At 42.3% G+C, this 23466-nt stretch overlaps 1 protein-coding gene across 2 annotated transcripts in view; it reads right to left on the reverse strand.

Moving 5' to 3' along the window:
* Nrp1 (neuropilin 1) overlaps positions 1-23190 on the reverse strand; it is a 154658-nt gene extending 131468 nt beyond the window's left edge. Inside the window, exons 1-2 of one of the 2 annotated variants that reach the window (XM_048367705.1) lie at positions 22685-23190; positions 19182-19356 (exon numbers count right to left, since the gene is read on the reverse strand). In XM_048367705.1, the coding sequence (XP_048223662.1) occupies positions 19182-19356; positions 22685-22982 (473 nt within the window). In that variant the 5' untranslated portion in view covers positions 22983-23190. The remainder of the gene's footprint in view (positions 1-19181; positions 19357-22684) is intronic. The other variant, XM_048367704.1, reaches the window with a different exon arrangement.
* Between the last annotated feature and the right edge of the window lie 276 nt (positions 23191-23466).

The raw sequence follows: 23466 nt of genomic DNA on the forward strand, positions 1-23466 counted from the left end.
CAATGGAGGTAAAATAGAGGGTCAGATCTTAAAGATCTCTTGTTTATTACTGTCTTTGTAGAAGAGAAATACCACGAGAATATAATGTCTGTTTTGTACCCTGCTCTATCACTAAGACTGACTGACACATCCTAGGAAGTCAAGAAGTACTTGTCGAGTGAATGAATAAATGAATGACTGAATGAATGCATGAGCTAGATAGTAGGTTGCAGGTGAAGTTTGTATTTTCAGAGGAGGAATTTTTGAAATAACATTTCAAAAAATGTTTGAACCTACTCCAACCTCCAAGTTTGTGAGTTCCAAATTTATTACCCACATATATTTTTTCCTACGAATATGTTGTGATAAATGCTAAACAGTGAACTCATGTTCACCATCAATCTCAGGGTTTGTATAATATTCAATACATAAACCAAGCTCTAAAACAACACTGATAAGAAACATGAACAGTTTAAGCCTTAAGGTCAGTCTCAGGAAAGACGTAATAACAAAACTAATGGGGGTTGACATTTCAAATTCTTTTCTTATCCTGGGGTTTAGAAATATTAGGCACTACCCAATTAATGTTGGAATAAGCTAAATAATGTTAGATGTTAGTCTACCATTGATCATTTGCTTTAGTGAAAATATGGCTCAGAGGACCACCAAGAGGGAGAAATATTATTAATATGCCATTCATTTCTGGCCCTGTTTATATTTTCATCTTAGAAGGACTTGTGTTTATGTTTGTTCAACCAAGATTCTTATCCATAATAGAATCATTAATAGGAGTCTTTCATCTTGATTGCTAACACATCTATGTTTAAATTGCTCCCAAGCACTTCATCAGATGTGCTGAAGATCTACTTAGGAAGATGGCAAGTTTTAAACAAATCTCTGTCCTTGTTCAGCCTATACCAAAATGGATAAAGATACTGTTTCATTTCAAAATGGGTCTGGTACAAGTAAACAATTTCCAAAGCATTTATGAATTAACCAGTGGCTACAAAGCCCTTTGGATCTCTGATGTGCTCTCGATGCTACGTCAAATGATGAAATTGCACCTTTGCAAAAATGGTATTGTGGAAATAAATGAATGTGAACATTGTATTTACATTGTGATTTGCCTCTGAAATAGAATATTCACAAATGGGCCACAGCAGGAGACGACAAAGTGCCATCTTATCTCCTGTTGATAGACCACAATTTCAGAAAATTATTTTCACAATGGCATCTGAATAAGCTCCTTAATTTGCGGCTGTTTTACAAATAGACACATAGCTTATTACATGGAGTATGCTGCCTTGGAGACATAAAGAGTGAGGTGGGATTCATTAACAAAATCCCTGTTGCATCTCTTTGTGTTTTTTCAATGTAATATCTATTCTTTCCCATCTCAGTTTCATGTCTTGCTGAAACAGAAGATAAGGTAAAAGCTACTTTGTGGTAGTGACCGAATCCAAGTTTAGGTTAATACTCAGATTATCAACTGTGTATTATATTAAATTACACCTCAAAGTTGGCTTATAGCTCATCTTATTTCAAAACCAAACCACTCATTCCTATGCAGAATTTCCACTTGACTACAGGTGTAATATTCCCCAACAACAGACAACAGTGGCAATTTCAGAGGTCCTATTCCCCGTTCTCCTAAATAATGGATGGAGTATGTCATACCTATCCATGAATAATGTTAAAATCTAGCGGGGTGTCAGTGGCCTACACCTGTAATCCTAGCTACTCAAGAAAATGAGATATGAGGATCTCAGTTCAAAGCCAGCCCAAACAAGAAAGTCTATGACTCATATCTCCACTTCACCAGCAAAAAGTCACAAGTTGTCACTCAACAGCCTTGAGCAAAAAAGTTGAGAAAGCACCCAAGCCATGAGTTCATGCTCCAACACTAAGATTAAAAATCTAGGTGGAAAAGAAGGGTGCTGGACCTCATACCTGTAATCCTAGCGACTGAGAAGGCTGAGAGCAGAGGATCGCAGTACAAAATGAGTCCAGGCTGGAAAATCTGTGAGACATCTCCAATTAACCACCAAAAAGCTGGAAATGGAGCTGTGGCTCAAGTTGTCAAGTGCCAGCCTTGAGCCAAGAATAAATAAATAAATAAAGCCCAGGGACAGCTCAGACTCTGAGCTCAAGTTCTCAGACTGGCATCAAAAATAGATAAATACACATGCATAGACACATATACACATATGTGCGTGAGAAATCAGATTCATTCTTTAGAATAACTTTTGTCAGCATTGAATCTAAAGGTATAATTTAGAACTAGAAAAAACTGATATTAAAAAATGTGTCCAAGTGCAGGACAAACAGGGAGGGGGACAAAGAAAAAGTTTTCACCATGAGGAAATGGTAAGTATTTGAAGAGACATATGTGTACTATGATTTGAAAATTATATAATGTATACAGGTATATAAATATCGCATAATACTCCCCTAATGTATGAGAGACTCCTATTATTAGTTAATAAAATGAAATGTTTAAATGCAAAAAAACAAGAGAATCTGATGGAGGAGTAGACTGGGCAGATGAAGTAGCAGCTTAGATTCTGGGAAGAAGGAAAAATGCGCATGACTGTGGAAGGAGGATGGCTGTTACAAGCCAAAAAGATCCAGAGACCAGAGCTAGACGAAATGATGCAGGAGCGTCGTCTTTGGAGAACGTTCTCTGCTCGCAGGCTCCCTTTGGAAGAAGAGCATCCTCTTCTCTCCGAGCCAAAGCGGCCTGGAGGACAGAGTTCCTTCTCCTCATGTCACAGCCAAGGACACAGCCAATAGAGGCTGAACGACCTCTAGAACTTGGAGGCACCGGGAGGGCCCCGAGCATCACCGGTACAAGACCACCCCACACACTGCGCGCGTTTCTCCAGAGAACTGGGAACACGGTTCCCACGGACGTGGCACCCGTGAGGGCGGCTGCGCGCCTGGCCGGGCTGCGCGCGGCCCCTGCTCCAAGGAGCTCGTGCGCTTGGCATCTCAGCCACTCTGCCTCGAGGCTGCAGACACACAGGGCATGTGAGGAGGAGGCAGTGCTGTTTTGTTTTGTTTGCTTTAGAGGAGATAGCGAATAGAAACATCCAGAATTATCCCAGAAGCACGAGAGACACGGGGAAGCTGGGAGAACACGAGAAGTTGGCTCTCTGGGCCTGGCGCGGACCTGCTGTCCTCGGGTACTGGCAGCTGCCGGTTTTTTGCCCTTTCCCCGTTGTCAACATGGCTTGCTATGCGACGTGGCCTGAAGAAAGGTTCACAAAGTCTAGGTAGGAGGGTGGTACTTATCTGTCATCTCGGGAGGTTGAGGGGGGAGGAACATGATCTGAGGCCAGCCCAGGTAAAAGCAAGAGATCGTACTTGAAAATCCAAAGTACCTAGGGTATAGTTCAAGTGGTATAGGGCTGGGTGCACCGATCTAGCAAGCTGGAGGCCATGAGCTTAGACCCAAGTTCTGCAAAACAACAACAAAAGCTTTGGAAACCGCGCTGGGGAACCCGGGTGACAGGTGAATCTCCCCAGTGTCCCTCACAAAGCAATCCCCACCAGGGCCACCCCCTCGGCTAGTTTGATTTCCACCTCTCCAAGGTGACATCTTTGCCTCACACACAGGGACTGAGATTTGGTGCCAGGAACCAACGTATTTGCACCAATCTTCAAGGGCAGCCCCCTGCCACCTGCTTGTTCCTTTGGGCCTCTTCCTTGGTGAGCCCACTGCAAAGTTCTCATGCACATCTGTCCAGCTTCCCAGGTGGAACGGAAGGAGGCTTTCAATTATTTGTGTTAAATTTACGTAAAGGTGGTTTGGATGTGAGCCCAGATATGCTTATACAATAGACAAAGTTTATAGCATTATGACACAAAGTCCCAGGAGTTGTGGAGATGTCAGAAAATACTCAGCAATCAGGACATATCTCTATAGTATTAATAGAGTGCATGCCTTTAATGCCAAAAATAGTTTATGAGAGAGAGCACAGAACTTCCAGTCAAGAACTCCCTTTTACAGATTCAGAGATGTAGCTAATACTGTTCATGTGCAAAATTCAAGCTCTTAAAAATAGAGATTTTTGAGCTGGTACCAGTGGCTGACATCTGTAATCCTAGCTGCTCAGGAGGCTGAGAGTTAGCCTGGGCAATTAATAACCAAAGAGCCAAAAGTGGAACTATGGCTCAAGTGATAGAGCTCTAGCCTGAGTACAGAAACTTAGAGACATCTTCCAGGCTCTGAGTTCAAGTCCCAGGACTGGCACACATAAAAATAAGGTTTTTGAAGGGAAAAATGTAAGTCTAACTCTACAATCCAGGGAGAAAACTTAAGTTCGGCATGTAAGTAAGAGGTATAAGTGCGCTTCCCCAGTTATACCTTTGTTCAAAGATCTCACTTGCGCATCTAGCAAGAGATGAGCAAGTGGGAAAAGACTTGAAAGATATCAGTTGGTCATTTCAATTTAGCAAATATTCAACTAAGAACTTACTATATAAAGCACCATGTTAGATTCTACGAGCAGCCGATAATGTCTGTTGTTTACAATTATCATATCATGTATCATGAAGAACATTAATGATTATGGTATACTATAGAATTCCACAAGGAGCATAAATACCACAGAAGTCTGTTTCTAGGAGGTCTGAGAAAACAGAGACATTAGCACCTGACCATCAAAATGACTTTATGTAGGAAGCATCAGCTGAGCACGAATGGGGGTTATGTACGCATCAACTCTTTAAGCATTGGTATGGGCAGTGGGAAGGCAAGCTTTAAGAACTGTTAGTACCTGATTAGAATACATAGGAGAACGCCAAGAAAGAAAGCCAGAGAGACAGGTGAGAACCAAGCCGAGGAAGGATGAGAGCATAAACAGCACCAAGGAAATGCTTCTAAGCAGAGGGCAAGAAGAAGAAAAGACATCTTAGGAGGTTAATTCTATATACCAAGAACAGGTTAAAATTGGGATGGTACCAGCAAAAATGTAACAGAAAAGCCCTGAGAAAGGTTTCATATGATTGATTGAACGGCTGTAGAACTGACTAGATTGAAAGGACAATTAGAAGTCAGGAGATGTTATATCAAGTTTGGATGAATTGGTAATGAAGGAATCAGTAAGATAAAGCGAAAAGGCAAGTAGCCAGTAGTGACACATATCTATAATCCCAGCATTTAGGAGGCTGAGGCAGGAAGGTTGTGAGTTTGAGGCCAGCATGGCTATACAGCAAGACGATGTTGCAAAACAAAAGCAATGGGGAGGGGGAGAGAGAGAGAAAGAGAGAGAGACAGAGACAGAGAGAGAGAGACAGAGAGAGAGACAGAGAGACAGAGAGAGACATAGGGAAGGTTCAAAGTGTGATATTGATATTTTTCATTTGTGGAGATGATCTAGGGAGTTAATAATGTCCAGAATGTATTTGGAAATTTAGAGGCAACAATTAGGACAGATCTACTGCTGGCCCCAAATTTGAATCCTAACAGAGCTAGGTGCATAAGATCTAAAAGAATGGTTATTGTAAGGAGGAGATATTCAGGGAAAAGGCCAGTGTTGGAGGAGAAAAAGAAGCAAAAAAGAGAAGTGATGAGAGGAAGGACAGCCACGCACTGTGTTACCACTGGATGCAGGGAATGAGAAGCATTGATAGGTAAGGAATGACAACTTGGAATCATGTTGCACGAAGGCTGGAGATATTAGGGCCATAGAATGGCAATTGCTTGGAGAATGAGAACAGTAAATCAAGGATGACATTGATCAGTCAGTTTCAATAGAGAAGACAGAACCTAAGACACCTTAGAGCTCTGAACGGCAGTTGCCACTCTCATATTGTTTGGGGTGGTGGTGGTAAGAAGCCTCAAGGAAAATGTCTTTTGTGTGTAAAGAAGAAAGTCCTACAAACTCCTTATAACTCACAAGGTCCCAAAGAAAGGAGAACCAGTTTCCTTGGCTGGATCTCTTAGCTCCAACTGTGCCAGTTCAAATGAAAACAGATTCCAGAGTCCTTGTGAATGAAGTACAGATATAATTTATGTCACCCAAGGCCATTCATAAGGCTGCAAGAAGAGGGAGGATAAACATAGTCATCTCTGTGAGGACTTGGAGATTCTTCCTGCAGGCATTCTTTTCTGTGATGACACTAAGAACTCCCTCTTCCCTATGGGAAATCTCTTGTAAACAGAAATGGCCAGGCCGGGGGTGGGGGTGGGGGGTGGGATGGTAAGGTTAAAAGGCCTGGACTGTAAGAACAAAGGAAAGAGGATAGCATGGCATAGATTAGATTCATCAGTTTCAGTGTGAAACACTTATTTTCTGATAGCCTTACCTCATTAATCTATACTACTAAGTCCTTATATTTCCATTTATTGGGAACAATCATGGAACCACTATCTGGTCCAATGGATTAGGCAGGACCGTAAAATAACTACCATCTATTGACTCCTGCCTTGCTCTTTGCCTATGGGCTGATTTCCTCTCTGGATGCACTGGAAAGCATAGTTCCAGGCCTTCAGGAACATTATGATTATGTTATTATCATCAAGTTGGTGACAGAGATAGCATCTGCCATGAGACTTCCAGACACTCCACCCATCTAAGATTGTAGATACATCCAGCGGCAACACAGCCCACTTATTATGAGAATATCCAGAAATTCCTGCTGGTCAAACCCCTGCTGAGCATGAGATACTATCTCTTTTGTCGACATGTGCAGTGCTTTTGAAATATTTGCAAGTGTCTCCTCCTGAGGATGCAGATGTTATTGTTTACCGTCTGAATTTATTTTAAGGAACAAAACCTGCGGATGCACTTCCTGTTGTAGTTAGTACCTAGGCTTTATTTAACGTACTGGCTTGTTCTCTCAGAAGGCGCTTCCACTCTAAGCCCTCACCAACACCGTGGTCCTCAGATAGGCAGAGGAAGCAAGGTGGTGCTGCTTCTGAAAGAGACAGAAAAGATGAGGAACAACTCCGTGCAGGTTCTGTTCCTCAACCAGACCTGGAGACAGGTAGTCTGGCCATGGATATCTCATCCTAAGCTGTGCTGTTAAAGCAGCATTATTAACTAAGTCATAATCATACCATTCATGTAATTGGGGCCCGGCCCATATGACCTGTCTCCTGTCTCACAGATGGGGATGAATTGCAGAGGTGCAATTATAACCCCTGTCCTTAGTTCTCATGAGAACCCTTTTTCACAGGGAGCTGTAAACATGGTCCCAATGCGATCAAGAGTCCCCAGCTCGGGCTAATGAAGCAGCACACACATCAGGGAGAATATCAGAGTCAGAGGAAAATGGGGATGGAGCCCAAAGGTCGGGACCGATTTATCCTAGTTGATACTCAATCATGGACAAAGAAATGGGCACTAAGACAAAAAGTAAACAAAATGCAAACCTTTTTCCTAGAGAAAAATGGAAGGCAATGAAGAGGAGGGGAAAGGAGGGAAAAAATAGGGGAGGAGAAGGGAGGAGAGGAGAGGAGAGGGAAGAGAAGGGGAGAAAGGGAGAAAATAAAAGGAAAGAGGAGAGGAGAGGAAAGGGGAGAGGAGGGGAAAGGAAACGGAGAGAGGAGAGAAAGAACGAAAATAGGAAAGAAAACTTCAATCTCTACTAACATACACACACACACACACACACACACACACACACACACACACACACACCCCTACTCTCTGTTCTTAGCCTATTGTTATCCCTACATAACAAACTAAATTAAGGGTACCTCATAGAAAATTTTGGAGATATTGGAGGCCCCAAAAGTACCAGGGCTGGAAATATTCCAAGCTCCTGAGTTCATTGGCCAGAAACCCCACACAGTACCCCATGGTAGACAAGAAGCGCCTGGCTGTTTCTCTACCCCGCCCAGGATCTTTGTGGTCCTTCCCTGTACTACTGAGAAGCTGGGGCTCCCACAGTCAAGGTCGAATGCCTCTGACCACCCTGGGGTGGGTGGATAGACATGTCTAAATTCCCTGAGTGCAAAAATGTGGCTCCTAGCTCTCTATACGGGCATGACTGACTGCCACTAAGACCAACCACCATTTAATCAGTCATCAACATTATCTGCTTCACTCCCTTCATCAAATATTGTGAGTTCTTTTCCACAATACCTACTCTAAGCCAGACTGGAGGTGGGGAAACTGCTTTTTACACTGCTACTCTTCATAATTCAGATTTCCATTTCAATACGAGTTCCAATTGTTGAACTAGTGCCTAATTTGTGCAAAGCATTCTGGTGGATTGTGGTGGTGAAGATAAAGGTTAGGACATGGTTTCTGCCTTCATGGAGCTCACCAGCCAACAGGGAAATAAAAGCTAATCTGCATAGCTAGAAGGAAGACTGTCCCGAGATGCATGTTGACTGGAAGTGCAAACAGGGTGTTATGGCAGAAAGATATTAGATTGTCCAGTTAGATAAGACTTACCATTTTTAGGGGCTGGGGATATGGCCTAGTGGCAAGAGTGCCTGCCTCATATACATGAGGCCCTGGGTTCGATTCCCCAGCACCACATATACAGAAAATGGCCAGAAGTGGCGCTGTGGCTCAAGTGGCAGAGTGCTAGCCTTGAGCAAAAAGCAGCCAGGGACAGTGCTCAGGCCCTGAGTCCAAAGCCCCAGGACTGGCCAAAAAAAAAAAAAAAAAAAAAGACTTACCATTTTTATACAATGTCATTTTTCCAAAGGGAGGAGCAAGCTAGAAACTCCAATATTTATTCATTTTGATCATCTATTCTCAAAATTTTAATTTATTCTGGCACCAATCTGGAACTTAAACTCAGGGTTTGGGTGCTATCTTCAAGCTTCTTTTGCACAAGGCCAATGCCTTAGCATTGCAGACACAGCTCCACATCTGACTTTTGGTAGTGTTTAGTGGAGATAAGAGTCTCACAGACTTTCCTGCTGGTGCTGGTTTTGAACTGCAATCCTCAAATCTCGGCTTCCGAGTAGCAAAGATAACAGGTATGAGCTACCAGTACCTGGCTTCTCAGACTTTTTTTTTTAAATAAATAAATATCAACTTTACACATGTATGAAAAAATAGATCCAGGAGTTTCTACATCTGAAAACAATGTGTTCCCTTCCTTCTCAAACCAGGTCATCTTGAGTGCTACCAAGGCGTACAGCTCTGCCAATCCAAGAGTGTATTCTTTTTCTTTACCTTTGCATGCTTGCTTGAATATTTCTGCTTGCTTACTTTTATCTATCATCCTTCAATAGTTGAGCAGAGGGACTTTATTTCCACATATTAGGTTGTGAGTACAACACATCTTTTTTTTTGTTTGTTTTGTTTGTTTTTTGCCATTCCTGGGCCTTGAACTCAGGGCCTGAGCATTGTCCGTGGCTTCTTTTTGCTCAAGGCTAGCACTCTACCACTTGAGCCACAGCGCTACTTCTGGCCTTTTCTATATATGTGGTGCTGGGGAATCGAACCAGGGGCTTCATGTATACGAGGCAAGCGCTCTTGCCACTAGGCCATATCCCCAGCCCAGTATAACACATCTTGATCAGTGCCGCCTCTTTCGCTCTCCCCCCTCGTCTCTCCCAGCCCCACACATCCTCTCAGTTCATTTTTCCCATGTTCACATAGGTACTTTAAATACGTACTTGAGGTTTTTTTAATTTAGTTTTTCTCAGACTAAACTTTTTTCACATCTTCATTTTTTTTTTCCGGAGTGACTGTATCTTATAAAACAACAACTGCCCTGCTAAGAGAGTCCAGTGGTTGGAGTCAGAGAAAGCCGTGGAATTGTGACTAGATTGGCCTTTACCCTTGCTGGTTGTTGTCAAGAAACTTAAGAATTTGAATGAGACATGTTGGCTCTTCTTTCCAGCTAGGGCTGGGAGTTCTCTTCGTGACATGCCAGCCTATCACAGAAGCCACAATAATCACCTCCAACCTGGCCCGGGTGCATGTACAAAGTATCTTCCCAGATAAAAACAAAATACTTTGGAGCATCTGTTTTTTCTCAAAAAACACTGCTCTGTTTCTCATCAGAAGTCAACGCTTGGGTCAACATTCCCAATTAACCCTTTCAGAATCACAGTAGCCAATCCAAGTGTCTAAATCATGGGAACAAGGAGTTTTAAGAGTACAATTCTTTCCTGGTATTTGCCAGAAATTAAGTAAACAAGCAGTACTTGGAGAGTAACCTTGCTTTGTCACTTCTGGGCCTGGGATTAAATCTGGATGTAGCTGCTATCTCATTCTTCCTTTGAACCAATTGTATAAATCAACCCCATGTGTTGCTGCTTGGTGGTTAGACTTCAAATAAATGTTGTATTAGTATCCATTGTTTTGTGTACTCAACTTCCATGAACCAAAGAGACTAGAATTCAGGTATTTCTGTGTCAGAGTCTCCATCCCTAAGTAAAGGAGAGTTTTGCTGGAGTGGAGACTCCCATTGGGGTGGCAGTCTCTTCTATGGGAGATGGTTCACAGAGGAAGATGGCTTAGTGTCATGATGGATGTGATTATTCCTTCCAAATATTTCATAATTACTGAAGTAAAAGGAGAAAGGAATCAGGCCAATCAAATAAGACATAGAAATACAGATTCAGGCTGCATGAGAAGACGCCAAAATAAGTTATAAGGCCAGAGTTCTCTAGTTCTCTTGAGTGAACTTGAACTTTTTAATGCACTTGAACTGGCAGAAGCCAAAGAAGACTTGCTGGGTGGTTGGCTTGTTTGTTAGCTGGGTGGGTGGTTTTCCCAAATGTTTGTTAGCAGATCTCAGCAGAGTTCTGAATGGAAGGACTCTGCTTCCTAACCTGAGATAGTTTATTCTAAGGCTAAGTTATTTTAATTGTAAGATAGCATATACTGACCTAGATCTTAGATACAGGCCAATCCACCACAGACCAGCAGGACAAAAATCCCTTTGTGGTGCTACAAATTGAGATGGCACTGATTGTTATAATCGGGATTGATTCCAAGCACCCAATTAAGAGGCTTCTGGAACCTAATCCAATCACTAATCTTGTCTCTTCTTTAGGCCTAATTATCAGCCTTGATGAACACTGCAACAGCAATTAGTTATGTTTAGATTTTAGTCGGCTTTCCACACACATATGTGTTTGTGTGATTGCCTTTGCTGAAGCATGTCAGTGTGTGTGCAAGATCAAATTTTAAGCTAGAAAGAAAGGAGCTGAGAATATACACGTCAGCTGACGACATATGTCTAGCTTGGATCAATTTCTTAACTGATTGTGCCCTGAAGAGAACTCTGCTTGGAAATGCCATGAACATGATGTTTCATCCTAAAATACATTCGACTAACTTTCTCCTTTTGTTCCTTCTAATGGTTTATTCTTCTCAATTACAGAAGTACCGAACCCTTGTCAGATTCAAAATTTATCAGGAATGAATAGGATGGCATAATTAATGAGGAATAAAAGAAATGATTTAAATGCATGTTTAAATTAAATCAGTGCTAATGGGGGAAAAACAAAGGAAGCCGGATACGGATGCCTCATGCCTATAGCTAGCTATTCAGGAGACTGCGATCTGAGGATCACAGTTTGAAACCAACATGGGTGGAAGAGTTTTGAAGCCAACTTGGGTAGAAAAATCTGTGAGACTCTTACTTCCCATTTACCAGCAAAAAGCCAGAGTGGAGCTGTAGCTCACATAGTCCAGCATCAGCCCTAAGTGACAAAGCAACCCAAATCTTGAGGCCTTGAGTTCAAATAAAGGAGGGGGGGGAAGAAGGGAAGAAAGTAGATAATTATCTGCCCGAGTAGTAAATAAAGGTGCAGCAAGTGGTGGTCATAGTGGCCAACCAGCAGTTTTACTGTAGGACCTCTGGTTCTTACCTGCCAATCCAGTAGTTTTTGATTGACGGTGATCCTCTCACATTGGCTATACAGAATTGGGAAGTAACCCAGGATCAACTAGGAATAAAGCTGGGCACTGGTGGCTCACACCTGTAATCCTAGCTGCTTAGGAGGCTGAGATTTGAGGAATGCAGTTCAAATTTAGCCTCAGCAGGAAAGCCCATATGACTCTCTTATCTCTAATAATCACCAAAAAGCCAACAGTGGTAGAGTGCTAGCCTTGAGCATAATAGCCCAGGGACAGTGCCCAAGCCCTGAGGTTAAGCCCCAGGACTAGCATGCGTGCATGTACACACAAGCACAGCAAACACACACACCAAAAGGGAATACAAAGATGAGAAAACAGGAAAGCAAAAGAATTTTTCTGAATATTCATTGCACGGAAAGCATAATATGGAATATTTCAACCAATGCATGGTCTATAAATGAAGGACATGAAGTATTTCTCCATCAGGTACTGGGAAAAAAATTAGAAATGCTTTTGTAGGACCTTGTTCATTTATTAGAAGGGGAGCTGTATATGATTTCTTACATATACTTCACAAAGCTTCACTGTCTCTCTCCAGGGACCAACATATGCAGGCTCCTAAGACCATAGCTTGGTTTGTTAGATATGAGATGCCTAAAAATGGAATCAGATGAATTAAGACAGCAGGGTTCCTTGAGGGTAAGGGCCAGTGACATCAAGTCTTCTGGAAGCTGATGATATGCATTTGTTTATCTTGAAATAGTTTGTCAAGTTGTATACCTATGTTGTGTATTTTTATTTATTTGTTTATTTTTGTCAGTCATGGGTTTTGAACTCTGTGCCTAGGCACTGTCTCTGAGCTCTTTTGCTCAAGGCTAGCACTCTACTGCTTTGAGCCACGGCATCACTTCCAGTTTTATGGTGGTTAACTGGAGATAAGAGTCTCACAGACTTTCCTGCTGGCTTGGAACCATGATCCTCAGATCTCAGCTTTCTAAGTAGCTAGGATTATGAACATGAACCGCCACAGTGCCTGGATTATTTTTTTAAATATATACTTTAATTAAAGGAATTTATTCTGGGCACCTGTGGCTCATGTCCGCAATCCTATCTACTCAGGAGGCTGAGATCTGAATATCTCAGTTCAAAGTCAGTTGGCAGAAAAGTCCATGAAGGTTTTATCTCCAAGTCACCACCAAAAGCTAGAAGTGGAGGTGTGGCTCAAGTTGTCAAATACAAACCATGAGTAGAAAAGTTAAGGGACAGTACCTAGGCCCTGAGTTCAAGAACCAGTACCAGTTCCTACACACACACACACACACACACACACACACACACACACACCACCAAAAGCTAGAAGTGGAGGTGTGGCTCAAGTTGTCAAATACAAACCATGAGTAGAAAAGTTAAGGGACAGTACCTAGGCCCTGAGTTCAAGAACCAGTACCAGTTCCTACACACACACACACACACACACACACACACACACACACACACACACGCATAAATGCGTCTATATTTCATATATGAAATAGAGAAATATTTTAGCTTACAAGTACCTGCTGTTTTGCGTAACACAAACACTTTGTTTTAGTACACATAATTCTCCAAAATACAATAACTACACTTAAACACTTGCATTGTACAGAACATGCACATCCAAAAATTCCTAGAAAACTTTAAGGCAGCATTTGAAAAAAAAATCAAAATCAGCAAAAAATTCATACTGAAGAAGGAACAAATAAGAAACAAAACAATAGAATTTAAATGAGGCAAGCACTCTTGCCTCTAGGCCATATTCCCAGCCCAACAATAGAATTTATAATACCAACATAGTCAAATATGACTGACTCTTGTGAAATTATAGAATTTAACTTGTAAGAATCATCAGATTTGAGAAACAAAAGGCAAATTCATTTTCAGGCAGTGAGTTTATATCTTAGGGAATATCTGAGGTGAACAATGTTTCCAAGAAGTTTGTAAAACTTCAGGAAAATTTAAAAGTAGCTGTAAAGAAACAATGGGTGATTTATTTCAAAACCAATCCTAAAACTTGACTATCATCTCCATTTAGTTTTCTCTTCACTGTGATAGAGAAACTGTAATTGACTAACTTCAGAAGATACAAGCATGAAGTTCTTCCTTTGGATGCTCTGAGTTGGGATAAACTTGACTGCTTTAGGGACATAAAGGAGAGATGACAAACCCAAGTTCCGGGCTGAAAAGCATCCAGCCCATATTAAAAAAGAACAGAATGCAGAATATTGTCCATTAGAAAACCACTACTGGTTTTTTCTCTATGTGGTGCCCAGGAAGAATCGAACCCAGGGCTTTATGCATGCTAGGCAAGCACTCTACCACTAAGCCACATTCTCAGCCCCAGAAAACCACGACTGGGCTTTCCCATCACAACACGGACTTTTAGACTCTTTCCTGGAGCTTCCCATTCATTTTCTTAATGTTTTTAGCCCAATGTCTGCGAAATCTTTATTGCTCCCTAGATGATGACATCCGATCTGAATGTAACCACACACCTCTTGGCTCAGCAGTATTTGTCACAAACCATTATAAATTATCATGCTGATAGTTTGCATTGCTGGGAAACCGGAAACATTTCATAAATTCTAACTACTGTATCAATGGCAGTCTTGTTTATTATGCTGATATAAAGTTTTATGAGATTCATGATGTCTTCCTACCCCTGAAGAAAATTTTTGTGGAACTAGAGCAAATGAGTTCAAGTAAACACCGACAACTATTTACAATGGCAATGAATATTTCTTTTGGAGAAACACTCAGCTGGCCATTTGGTTCCTTTCTTTTCTACTTTTAAAAAAAATTGGTGCCTGTACTGGGACTGGAGCTTATGGCTTAGGTGCTGTCCTTCAGAAGGTTTCTGTTTTGTTCTTTTGAGCCAAAGCTGTAGTTTCAGGTTTGTGCTAGTTAACTGGAAGTAAGTATTTTATGGCCTTCCCTGCCCTGAGTGGCTTTGCACCTTAGATTTCAGTCTCCGCAGTACCTAAGATTGAAGGTGTAAACAAGGGGCCCGCAGCTTCTTTTCTACTGTTCGCAGTAGTTGAGGCTCCCCAAGCACATAGGGTTCTGCTTGTGCCTTCCTGCCGCACCCTCCCAGAGTAGGCTCCAGTGGCCTCGGCTCTATCAACCAGTCTCCAGCCAGGAATTCTAGCCCCATATCAGCCCTGCAGACAGACGTTCTGCGGTTTGCAATTGGTCCATTTATACCATGCCCTATTCAACAGAAGACTTGAAGGGATCCAATTACTATGGTTTTCATGTATATATGAAACGAACTTGACTGAGAGGTGGCATAAGTGCATAAAATTGCATTTCAAAGCTACCAGAAACAACTTACCCGTTTGTTTTTTCTGAGGAAATATCCCTCATTCACAGCCATTGCGAAAACTTAGCATTTACTTTGTAAAGTTTATTTGCTTGTGGACTTGGGTCAGTCCTTTTGCCTAACCTCCATGAAATGTACTACATTGTAAAAAGTTATGAAATGTTGGTCTTTGCTCAATTATAAACAAATGACAAAAATTTAAATGACAAAAATTATCTGTAAAAACTAGTTGGCTGGTCTGTTCATTATATACCCGCCTTAGGAATGAATATTATTTACCTCAAAGATGTTTATGAGTAGGCAAATGTGCTGCTAGGTAATGAGTGGTTTCATGCCTATAGTTCTAGCTACTCAAGAAGCTAAGATCTAGAGGACTAGAGTTCAAAGCCAGCCTAGGCAAAATAAGTCTTCAAGACTGTATCCCCATAATAGCCAACAAATAGCCAGACCAGCTGCAGAGCTCAAGTGGTAAAGCACCAGTATGAGTCTCTGAATTCAAACTCCACTATTAAAGAAAGAAAGAAAAAAAAAGCAACAACAAATGTGATCAGAAATTGATCCAGCTTTCTGTAGATGAACATAAACAGCCAAATATTAACAATTTCCAAAGGAAATCATCCAGAAGGTTTAATATGAGAATCATACTATTACTGGATCAATATATTTAGTTAGACTTGGAAGATTTATATTTCCAAATGTTCTAACAATAACCAATTTGTTCAAAAATATTATAATTAGGACAATAACTTATTTGGTGAGGAATTTGAACTTTACGCATGCTTTTGGGATTTGCTATTTCATCCTACCACAAGCTAGCATTATGTCCACACAGCAAGTAATTTTTATTGCCATTGGATGCACACTAGAGCAGAAATAAGGAAATTTATTAGATATCTTAAGTAAGATTAATGGTATTTTCTTAATAAGATTAATAACTAAAATCTTTCCAGCTCTCTATGGTTTGCTAAATCTCATTTTATAAACAGCCTTATGTAAATTATAAAAATAAAAAAACTTGCAAAAAGTCAAAACTGTATTTTGTGGAACCTAATACAAATTCAGAAATCCATAAAAACGTATTTTAGTGTCTGTCTACACTTAGTGACTATGGCACACACCTGTAATCCTAGCTTCTCAAGAGGCTGAGATAAGAGCGTCCTAGTCCAAAATCAGCTCACCCAGGAAAGTCCATGAGAGTCTTTATCTCCAATTGACTACAAAAATCCAGAAGTGGAAGGGTGACTCAAGTGGAACAGATCTCCAGCCTTGAGCAAAAAGTTAAGGAACAGCACCCAAACCCTGAGTCCAAGCCTCAGAACTAGCTCACACACACATACATACACACACACACACACACACACACACACGAGTGTACGAGTGTCTGGTATTTTCCATCTTATAAAATATAATTTTATTGTTAATTATTAAGGTGCTATACAGAGAGGTTCCCATTTCATAAGTCAGGGAATGAGTACTTTCCTTTTTAGAAAATGTCCTTTTATTTTTCACTTTTTTAGGGAATTCTAGAACTGTGATTCTGCTCACACCCTTACATAAGGAGATTAGCATTGTGCTGCAGCCTCGGTTGTGTGGGTCCGCCTGGAATCACATTGAGCGCCCTGTCTCAACTTGTTCTTCCTACACATTGGAATTATGAATAGATAAACACTTTTTTTAAAAAGATTTGGTAGTAAAACTTGAAAACATGGCACAGAGATACTTTCCATGAGCCTAATCACTATTACTTCCATCAGACTAAGTGTATCAGCCTTTCACCCGCCAGGAAATAGCACCATCCTAGGAAACTCAGCCATGGTTGTGACAATTAAGAAATCACTTTAGAGAAGACAAACAGATAAAACCCCACAAACAATGAAAGGCCTGAAAACCTCACCACTGTTTTTATAGAGGCCATCTCCTGGGCTTGCTACTCTTTTGAATATGTTGCTGGTAACAAGGAAATTGTTTCATTGTACTAAGTTGCAATTGTTCTTTATCTCACCCTTAAGAAAAAGAAAACCAACTAAAAAGGTGCTCCTCCAATCCTGCCACAATCTGTCCCACACCATCATGGGACAAATAATGATTTACGAATTATTGTATGTGTGCACTTTCTGTTATTACCTCATTTAAATGGCTTTCCTTCCAAACGTCTACTCTATTTGTATACAGGACCTGGCTTGACCCAGCTCTCAAGAAGTACTGTGCATGGCCACCTCACATGGGGAGTTCGAGACTGACTGTGGTGGTAGTATTCGTACCAATGAAATAGGCAAAAGTTATCATTTAGAACTTAACCTTCCCCTCCCAAGAGCCAGTTGTTAAGCATTCCTTATCACACCACTGCTAATAACTAGTGATTGTCCTCAACTCTTTATCCAATTATACAAATACGTGGCTGTAATTTTCTGGCTAGGAATGAGTAAATATGAATTTACTAAAAAAACTAACATTAAGGTTTTTAGAATAATATTATTAATTGATCATGCTTTGCCAGAGTTTCTTTCAGAAGTTTAAGCATTGTCAAAAAGTGAAAACAAGCATAAGTCAAACAGAAGACAAATCTCTAAGTTGTCTAAGTGATTGACACTGTAAGAATTACCAAGAAAGAACACTAGTGAGCTGAGACTGTAGCAAGTGTGAGGCCCTGTGTTCAATCCCCAGAACCACACACACACACACACACACACACACACAATGTGCTCTCCATTTAATCTTCTGTGGAAGTTACCATTAAAAGTCAATACAATACTTCGATCTGAATAACAGAAAAAGATTACATTGGAATCAATAATTTTTGTTGCCTTGTAACATATTCTATTTGGAAGCTTATCATCAGTCTATGGATTTACACTAATTCTCCAGTAACTAACAGGTTGAATTAACTGGATAATCTCACTTCCCTGATCATGGAGAACTACTTTACTCCACAAATTCAACAGGTTGCTGAGAAATTCCTAGAAATGGGAACAATTTCAAATGATTCTGCGCTTCCCTAGATGGAATAAGTATATTCAAATTGAATACCTTTAGGAATGAACATGAACATGTCTGCAAAATGTTTATTCCAGCGGAAGTCGTTGGTTACAGATTTTTCATGCAATTCTGTCAAACTGACCCATTTCAAAACTTACAAACGCATATCACTACTGTTTTCTTTCAATAAAATATCAATATTTGGGTTTAGCTCTAGAGTCTTTGCTACAAAAAGCAGAGCTTTGGGGACAAGACAGAGTCCTGTTCTTCTGGGTATCAAGAGAGATACGAGAATATGGATATTACTGCACAACTCAAAACCAATTCAAAATTAGCAACTATATACCAGTTTTGTCAAATAAAGGAAGTGATAATCTTTTAGATGTCTTTACAGTAAAATGTTATGATAAAGAGATCTAGCATAAATCAATATTTAGTAGCTTAACAACAGAGAGGCTAAGAAAGATAAAAAATTTATATCTAAGTTTCCATTGTATTCATTGTGCATTAAAAATTATTTTCTAGCATTTTCTTAACAATATTAACCTACTATTGTCAAAACTTCATGTAATTTATCCCATATACTTTATTTTTACTCAGCAGTCGCTATTTTCATGTTAAACTATGTCTATTAATACAATGCAGCCCTAAAAGCAGGAAATGTACCACATATTTGTTTCAAAAACACCTATCCTTGCCATCTGTGATTAATGTATATTGATGACTCATGATATGTAAGAAAACTGCGAGAATGAGTTTGGCTTTCTGGTTCTTCAAGCCCTTTCCAGACAGAAAAGAACAATGGACACATTTCTCAGGAAAAGATTTCCCAAACCAAAAGTACTAACAGAAAAGTGTATGAGAGGTTACACATTTAAATGTAATCTTCCTAGTTTGAGGAGCTCAGACATCACTTTGCATAATTTAACTTCAAATTGTTGACATATGAGCTGGCCCAGATCAGAACCCCTCCTGGATCCATTTCTGTCCTACATTGTAGGCAAAGGGTTCCCCCCATAGACAGCAGTGACCACTAGATGGTGCTGTGGTGCCCTGTTCAAAACATTCTCACTTACTTGCAGTCTCTGTCCTCCAAGTCAAAGTGGGGGTTGAAGTTGATCATAATTCTCTGGTATTGGTCTGGAGCCTGAATCAGCCATTCACATTTTTCACTGGGATGGTAAGAATGAGGATACCCTGGAGATGTCAGATACCCTGGGCTCTCGATTTTTATAGTACCACCACACTTATCTGAAATAAAATAATAAAATTTTAAAATGAAACACTTTAGTACAGCTTTCACTGACCACTAAGGTATTCTAGCTTTTTATAAACACATAACCAGTTTAGCAAACATTCCATAACCTTTTAAGAGGAGTTCTCTAAGAGGTCCCCACCAGTCCCCAAGAGCAACACTCCACCCAGGAACACTCTTTGATCTTATGGAGGACCGATTGAGAAAGCTGATTGAGATTTGAGAACACTCACTTACTCCTAAAGTTCCTTCCCAAAGAAAAAGTCTTCTAGCATTAAACACATTAAATCCCCTCAATTGATGTTAACATGGTCTCCTGGGAGCTTCTGCTAGACTTAATTATCCCCCAAGAAGTGTAATCACATTAAGTAGCAAGTTCTAAGTGGAAGGTAACTAGAAGACCCTGTGTGTCGCTTTTTGATGATAAGCCTGGTTTGTGTCATTGATCAGTGGGGATTGTCTTCCTCGGCTTTGATTGGCTTGAAGCCTAACCTCTTTTGTTGTAGGTTTTATCTGCCCCATAAATCTAAATGATTTTGAGTTATCTCTGCTTTTGAAAGCCAAGCAACAGAGAACAAAAAAGTGTAGTTGGTGAAGCAGAAAGAATTCTGCCTCGCTTCTCCAAATGGCTCAAGCTTGGAGTCTACATCAAAGTAACAAGGAAGTAAGAAAAATAAAAAGCCACATGGCATTAATTCTAATTATCTAAACGTGGGAGGGAGAGGAACCTACCCTACCAGGTCTACCTATCACATGAGGTTGAGTTACATTCTCATTGTGGGAAAGCTGAGCTTACTAGTTTTGGGTCTTCATCTAAAAACAAACAAACAAATGCAGAAATGATGAGTCTCTGAGACTCAAACAAACCAGCCTCTGGGATAGTTTATTTTCTGTATAGATCTCCATTGTCACGTATGAGGGATTTCATACAAGAGAGCCTCAGCCTCAAATGCTTCCACGTTTATTGATGCTTAATTTTCAGCAGTAAAAATTTGGTGCATAAACTATGTTAGAAGACCAGGTATGAAAGCAGTGAAATATATAAGCCTATCGATCACAAATGATATATATAGATTTTAAGATTGCATCCAATAGACTCCCCGTGGAAAGGGAATGGCATTCTTTGCTCTCAGCATGAATTTATAAATCTACAGAATTTTATTACAGGAAAACCAGGTCAAATGGAAATGAAAGATGAAGTGCACATCAAAAATGCATAAAGCTACATGCATTACAGAAGTCATTTCCCATAAATTAAAAAGAAGATGGTATAAATTACATTGTTGTCTTCAGTTTCAGATGTTTCTGACTTTCTTTCTTCTATGGGGTGGGGTAGTCTTATATGTATTCTCTTTGAAACGCTTTAGGCTGGCCAAGAAGAAATGATGTAACGGGCATTCAGAACCTCAGCTAATGACCATCCTAGATTCATCTGATTCTTCTGAGACTTGTGCATGATTTTAAATGGGCAGAAACTTGGAAAGTGGTCTCATTAAGTCTCCTCCAGTTCTGTCTGAACACCATGGCAGTGTCTGGCATCTGTTACAAGAGTGAAATAAAGCAGTCCTGGCTGTAGTCACTTGACAGAGTCACTTCAGAAGACAGTTAGGTGGGCTTGGTACCACACCAGAGCTCTTTAATCTGTGACTTCTGAGAAAGTGACAGTGTAATAAGATAATGTGGACTGCTAGACTCCCTGGCTCTGTTAAATCTCTCTAACAGTTGATTAAGAAAGAGCAATTTCTAATGACTCTGGACCATTAGTACTAAATAAGGTTAATGAATTAATTTAGCAGACACTGGCACTCGGAAGAGGTGGACATGGCTTTAAGAGGGCTGCAGACTTAGGCATTTGCTGGCTCTGGTCACCTCAAGCATAGCAACATGGCTTTAGCTAGTCTAGCTTGCCAATGAAAGCCCAGATTCTCAGCATTCCCCAGATTTCTGCTAAGGAAATTAAGGTGTGTGTGTGTGTGTGTGTGTGTATTTATGGAGTTCAGAACCTAAAATCTGAAAGCTCTTTGTATTCCCTTTCAAACCCACCCTGTGAATTTCATCCTCCCCTACCTTCAACACACACACACACACACACACACACACTCACACACACACACAGTCTAATCTCAGTACGTATAAAGGACAGAGGGTGAAATACTGTAATTCTAAAATCTAATCATTTGGACTCTTTCATTTGTAGGAAAATGTTATTTTATTCCCTGCCAAATGGTAGAAAGATGACACCAACTCAGGTTCATTAATAAAGCGAACTTCACATTCACAATTTCCGAGTGAATCTGCCTCCTTGCCAGAGAATAGAAAAATGCCACCAACTCCAATTCATTAATAAATTGGATTCCATCTACATTCACAAATTTTTGGCATCTCCTTTGAGAACATTGCTCAGTACCTGGGGGGGGGGGATCTGCTCAAACCAACAAAGCTCAAAAAGGCACATTAGGGAGATAAACTTCCATCATAAAGATGTGAACCCCTTCGCTGGCAGTCTCTTATTAAAACAATATACCACCGTCAGTAGTGGATGTTCTTTTCTCCTAATTACTTTGACTGAAGTCTAAGCCAGACCAAAGTAAATATTTGGCCATTAGTTAATAATCACTGTTAAAGATTTACTGTAAAGATGAATCTCATGCCCTTGCCTTGGCTGACTTTAGGGCGGAATCCAAGCCTGCCTCGTACCAGATCGGGTTTTAGAACACGCTGTTTGGGTTTGCCCGGCACTGCTTACGCCAGCCCAGCCTTGCATTCACCTAACCATGGTGGGCTTTTACCAGCTAAGGGAAGCTTCCGCCTGGCTAGGGCGTTTCAGATGCCCGGTGCCTCCCGCCGTGGACACGATTGCTTTAGGGACACCGTGTAACTTTCGCGGAGAGTCCCGGGGGCCAGGCCCGGGGGGCGCGGGGGAGGCGCTCCAGCCGCCGGGGCGCACCGCTCTCCCCGCCCGCGCCCCGGGACGGCGAGCCTGGGACCTGGGGCGAGCCGGGAAGTTCCCGGGTAAAGTGTTCATTAACTTGCAGCCGCCACCGGGTTTTGTGAAAGGGAGTCTCGTCCGCTTGCCTCTGGGAGGAGATATTAGGAGGATAATTGGCGTGCGGATCGGGGTGCCGGAGGCAGGAAACCCCGGGTCTCGGGTCCTCGGGCCGGCCCCGAGTGTCTGAGGTCTCCGCTCCGGGAAGTTGCCTTTCGCCAGGAGCTCCGGGAGCGTCCCGAGGCCGGGTCGGGGAGCGGGCGGCGGGGCGCGGGACCCCGGGACCCCCGGGACCCCGGGGCGCGGGGCGGCCGCACGCGCCTCGGCCGGTCACTTACCGCTGCGGACGGCGCCGGCCAGGGCGAGCGCCAGGGCGAGCGCGGCGCCGGCGAGCGGCAGCCCCCTCTCCATCCTCGCCGCCGCGGGTCCCGGGCGCACGCGGGCGGACGCGGCCGTGCGGGGCGCGCGGGGGTTCGAGCCCCGGGCGGCTGGGAATCGGAACGGTCCGGCGCTGCCTTCCACTCGGCCTGGGAGCCGCAAGCCCTCGGTCCGCCCCGGGGGAGGAGAGCGCGCGGCAGTGCGGGGTCCCCGGCGACGCTTCTCTTTTTGTGTCTCAAGTCGCCCGCATCCTGTCATTTAGCTCCGGTTTCCTCTCCCCCTTCACACACTTGTTCCTCTTCCAGGAACCGCTGCCCGGGCCATGTCTCGGGAAGAAACAACACAGCACCGACCGGGAGGGGACGTGCCACGACCGACACCCAAGCCGACTTCCAGAGGAAAAGCAGATCCGCCCGGTTCGTGGCCGGTGAGCGCCGCGGAGCCGGCGCCCGGGGAGGCCGGGTGTCTGCGAGGAGGAGCGGAGCGCGCAGTGAGCCGGAGGAGCGCGAGCCCGCCGAGTTTCCCCAACTACACCCCCGCCCCTCCCTCCCGCCCTCCCGCCCGCCCGCCCTCCCGCGCTCCCCCCTCCCTCCCTCCCTCCCTCCGCACTCGCCCCACTAGCCCTCCAGTGATTGCCTGACAGGAGCCTGGGAGGAACAAGTTCCCCTCCGCGTGCTCCTCTGCCAGTCTGTCTGTCCGTCCGTCAGTCTGTCTGCCTGCCTGTCTGTCCCTGCGTCTGTCC

Source organism: Perognathus longimembris, chromosome 18 (assembly GCF_023159225.1).
Source record: "Perognathus longimembris pacificus isolate PPM17 chromosome 18, ASM2315922v1, whole genome shotgun sequence".
Classification (NCBI taxonomy): domain Eukaryota; kingdom Metazoa; phylum Chordata; class Mammalia; order Rodentia; family Heteromyidae; genus Perognathus; species Perognathus longimembris.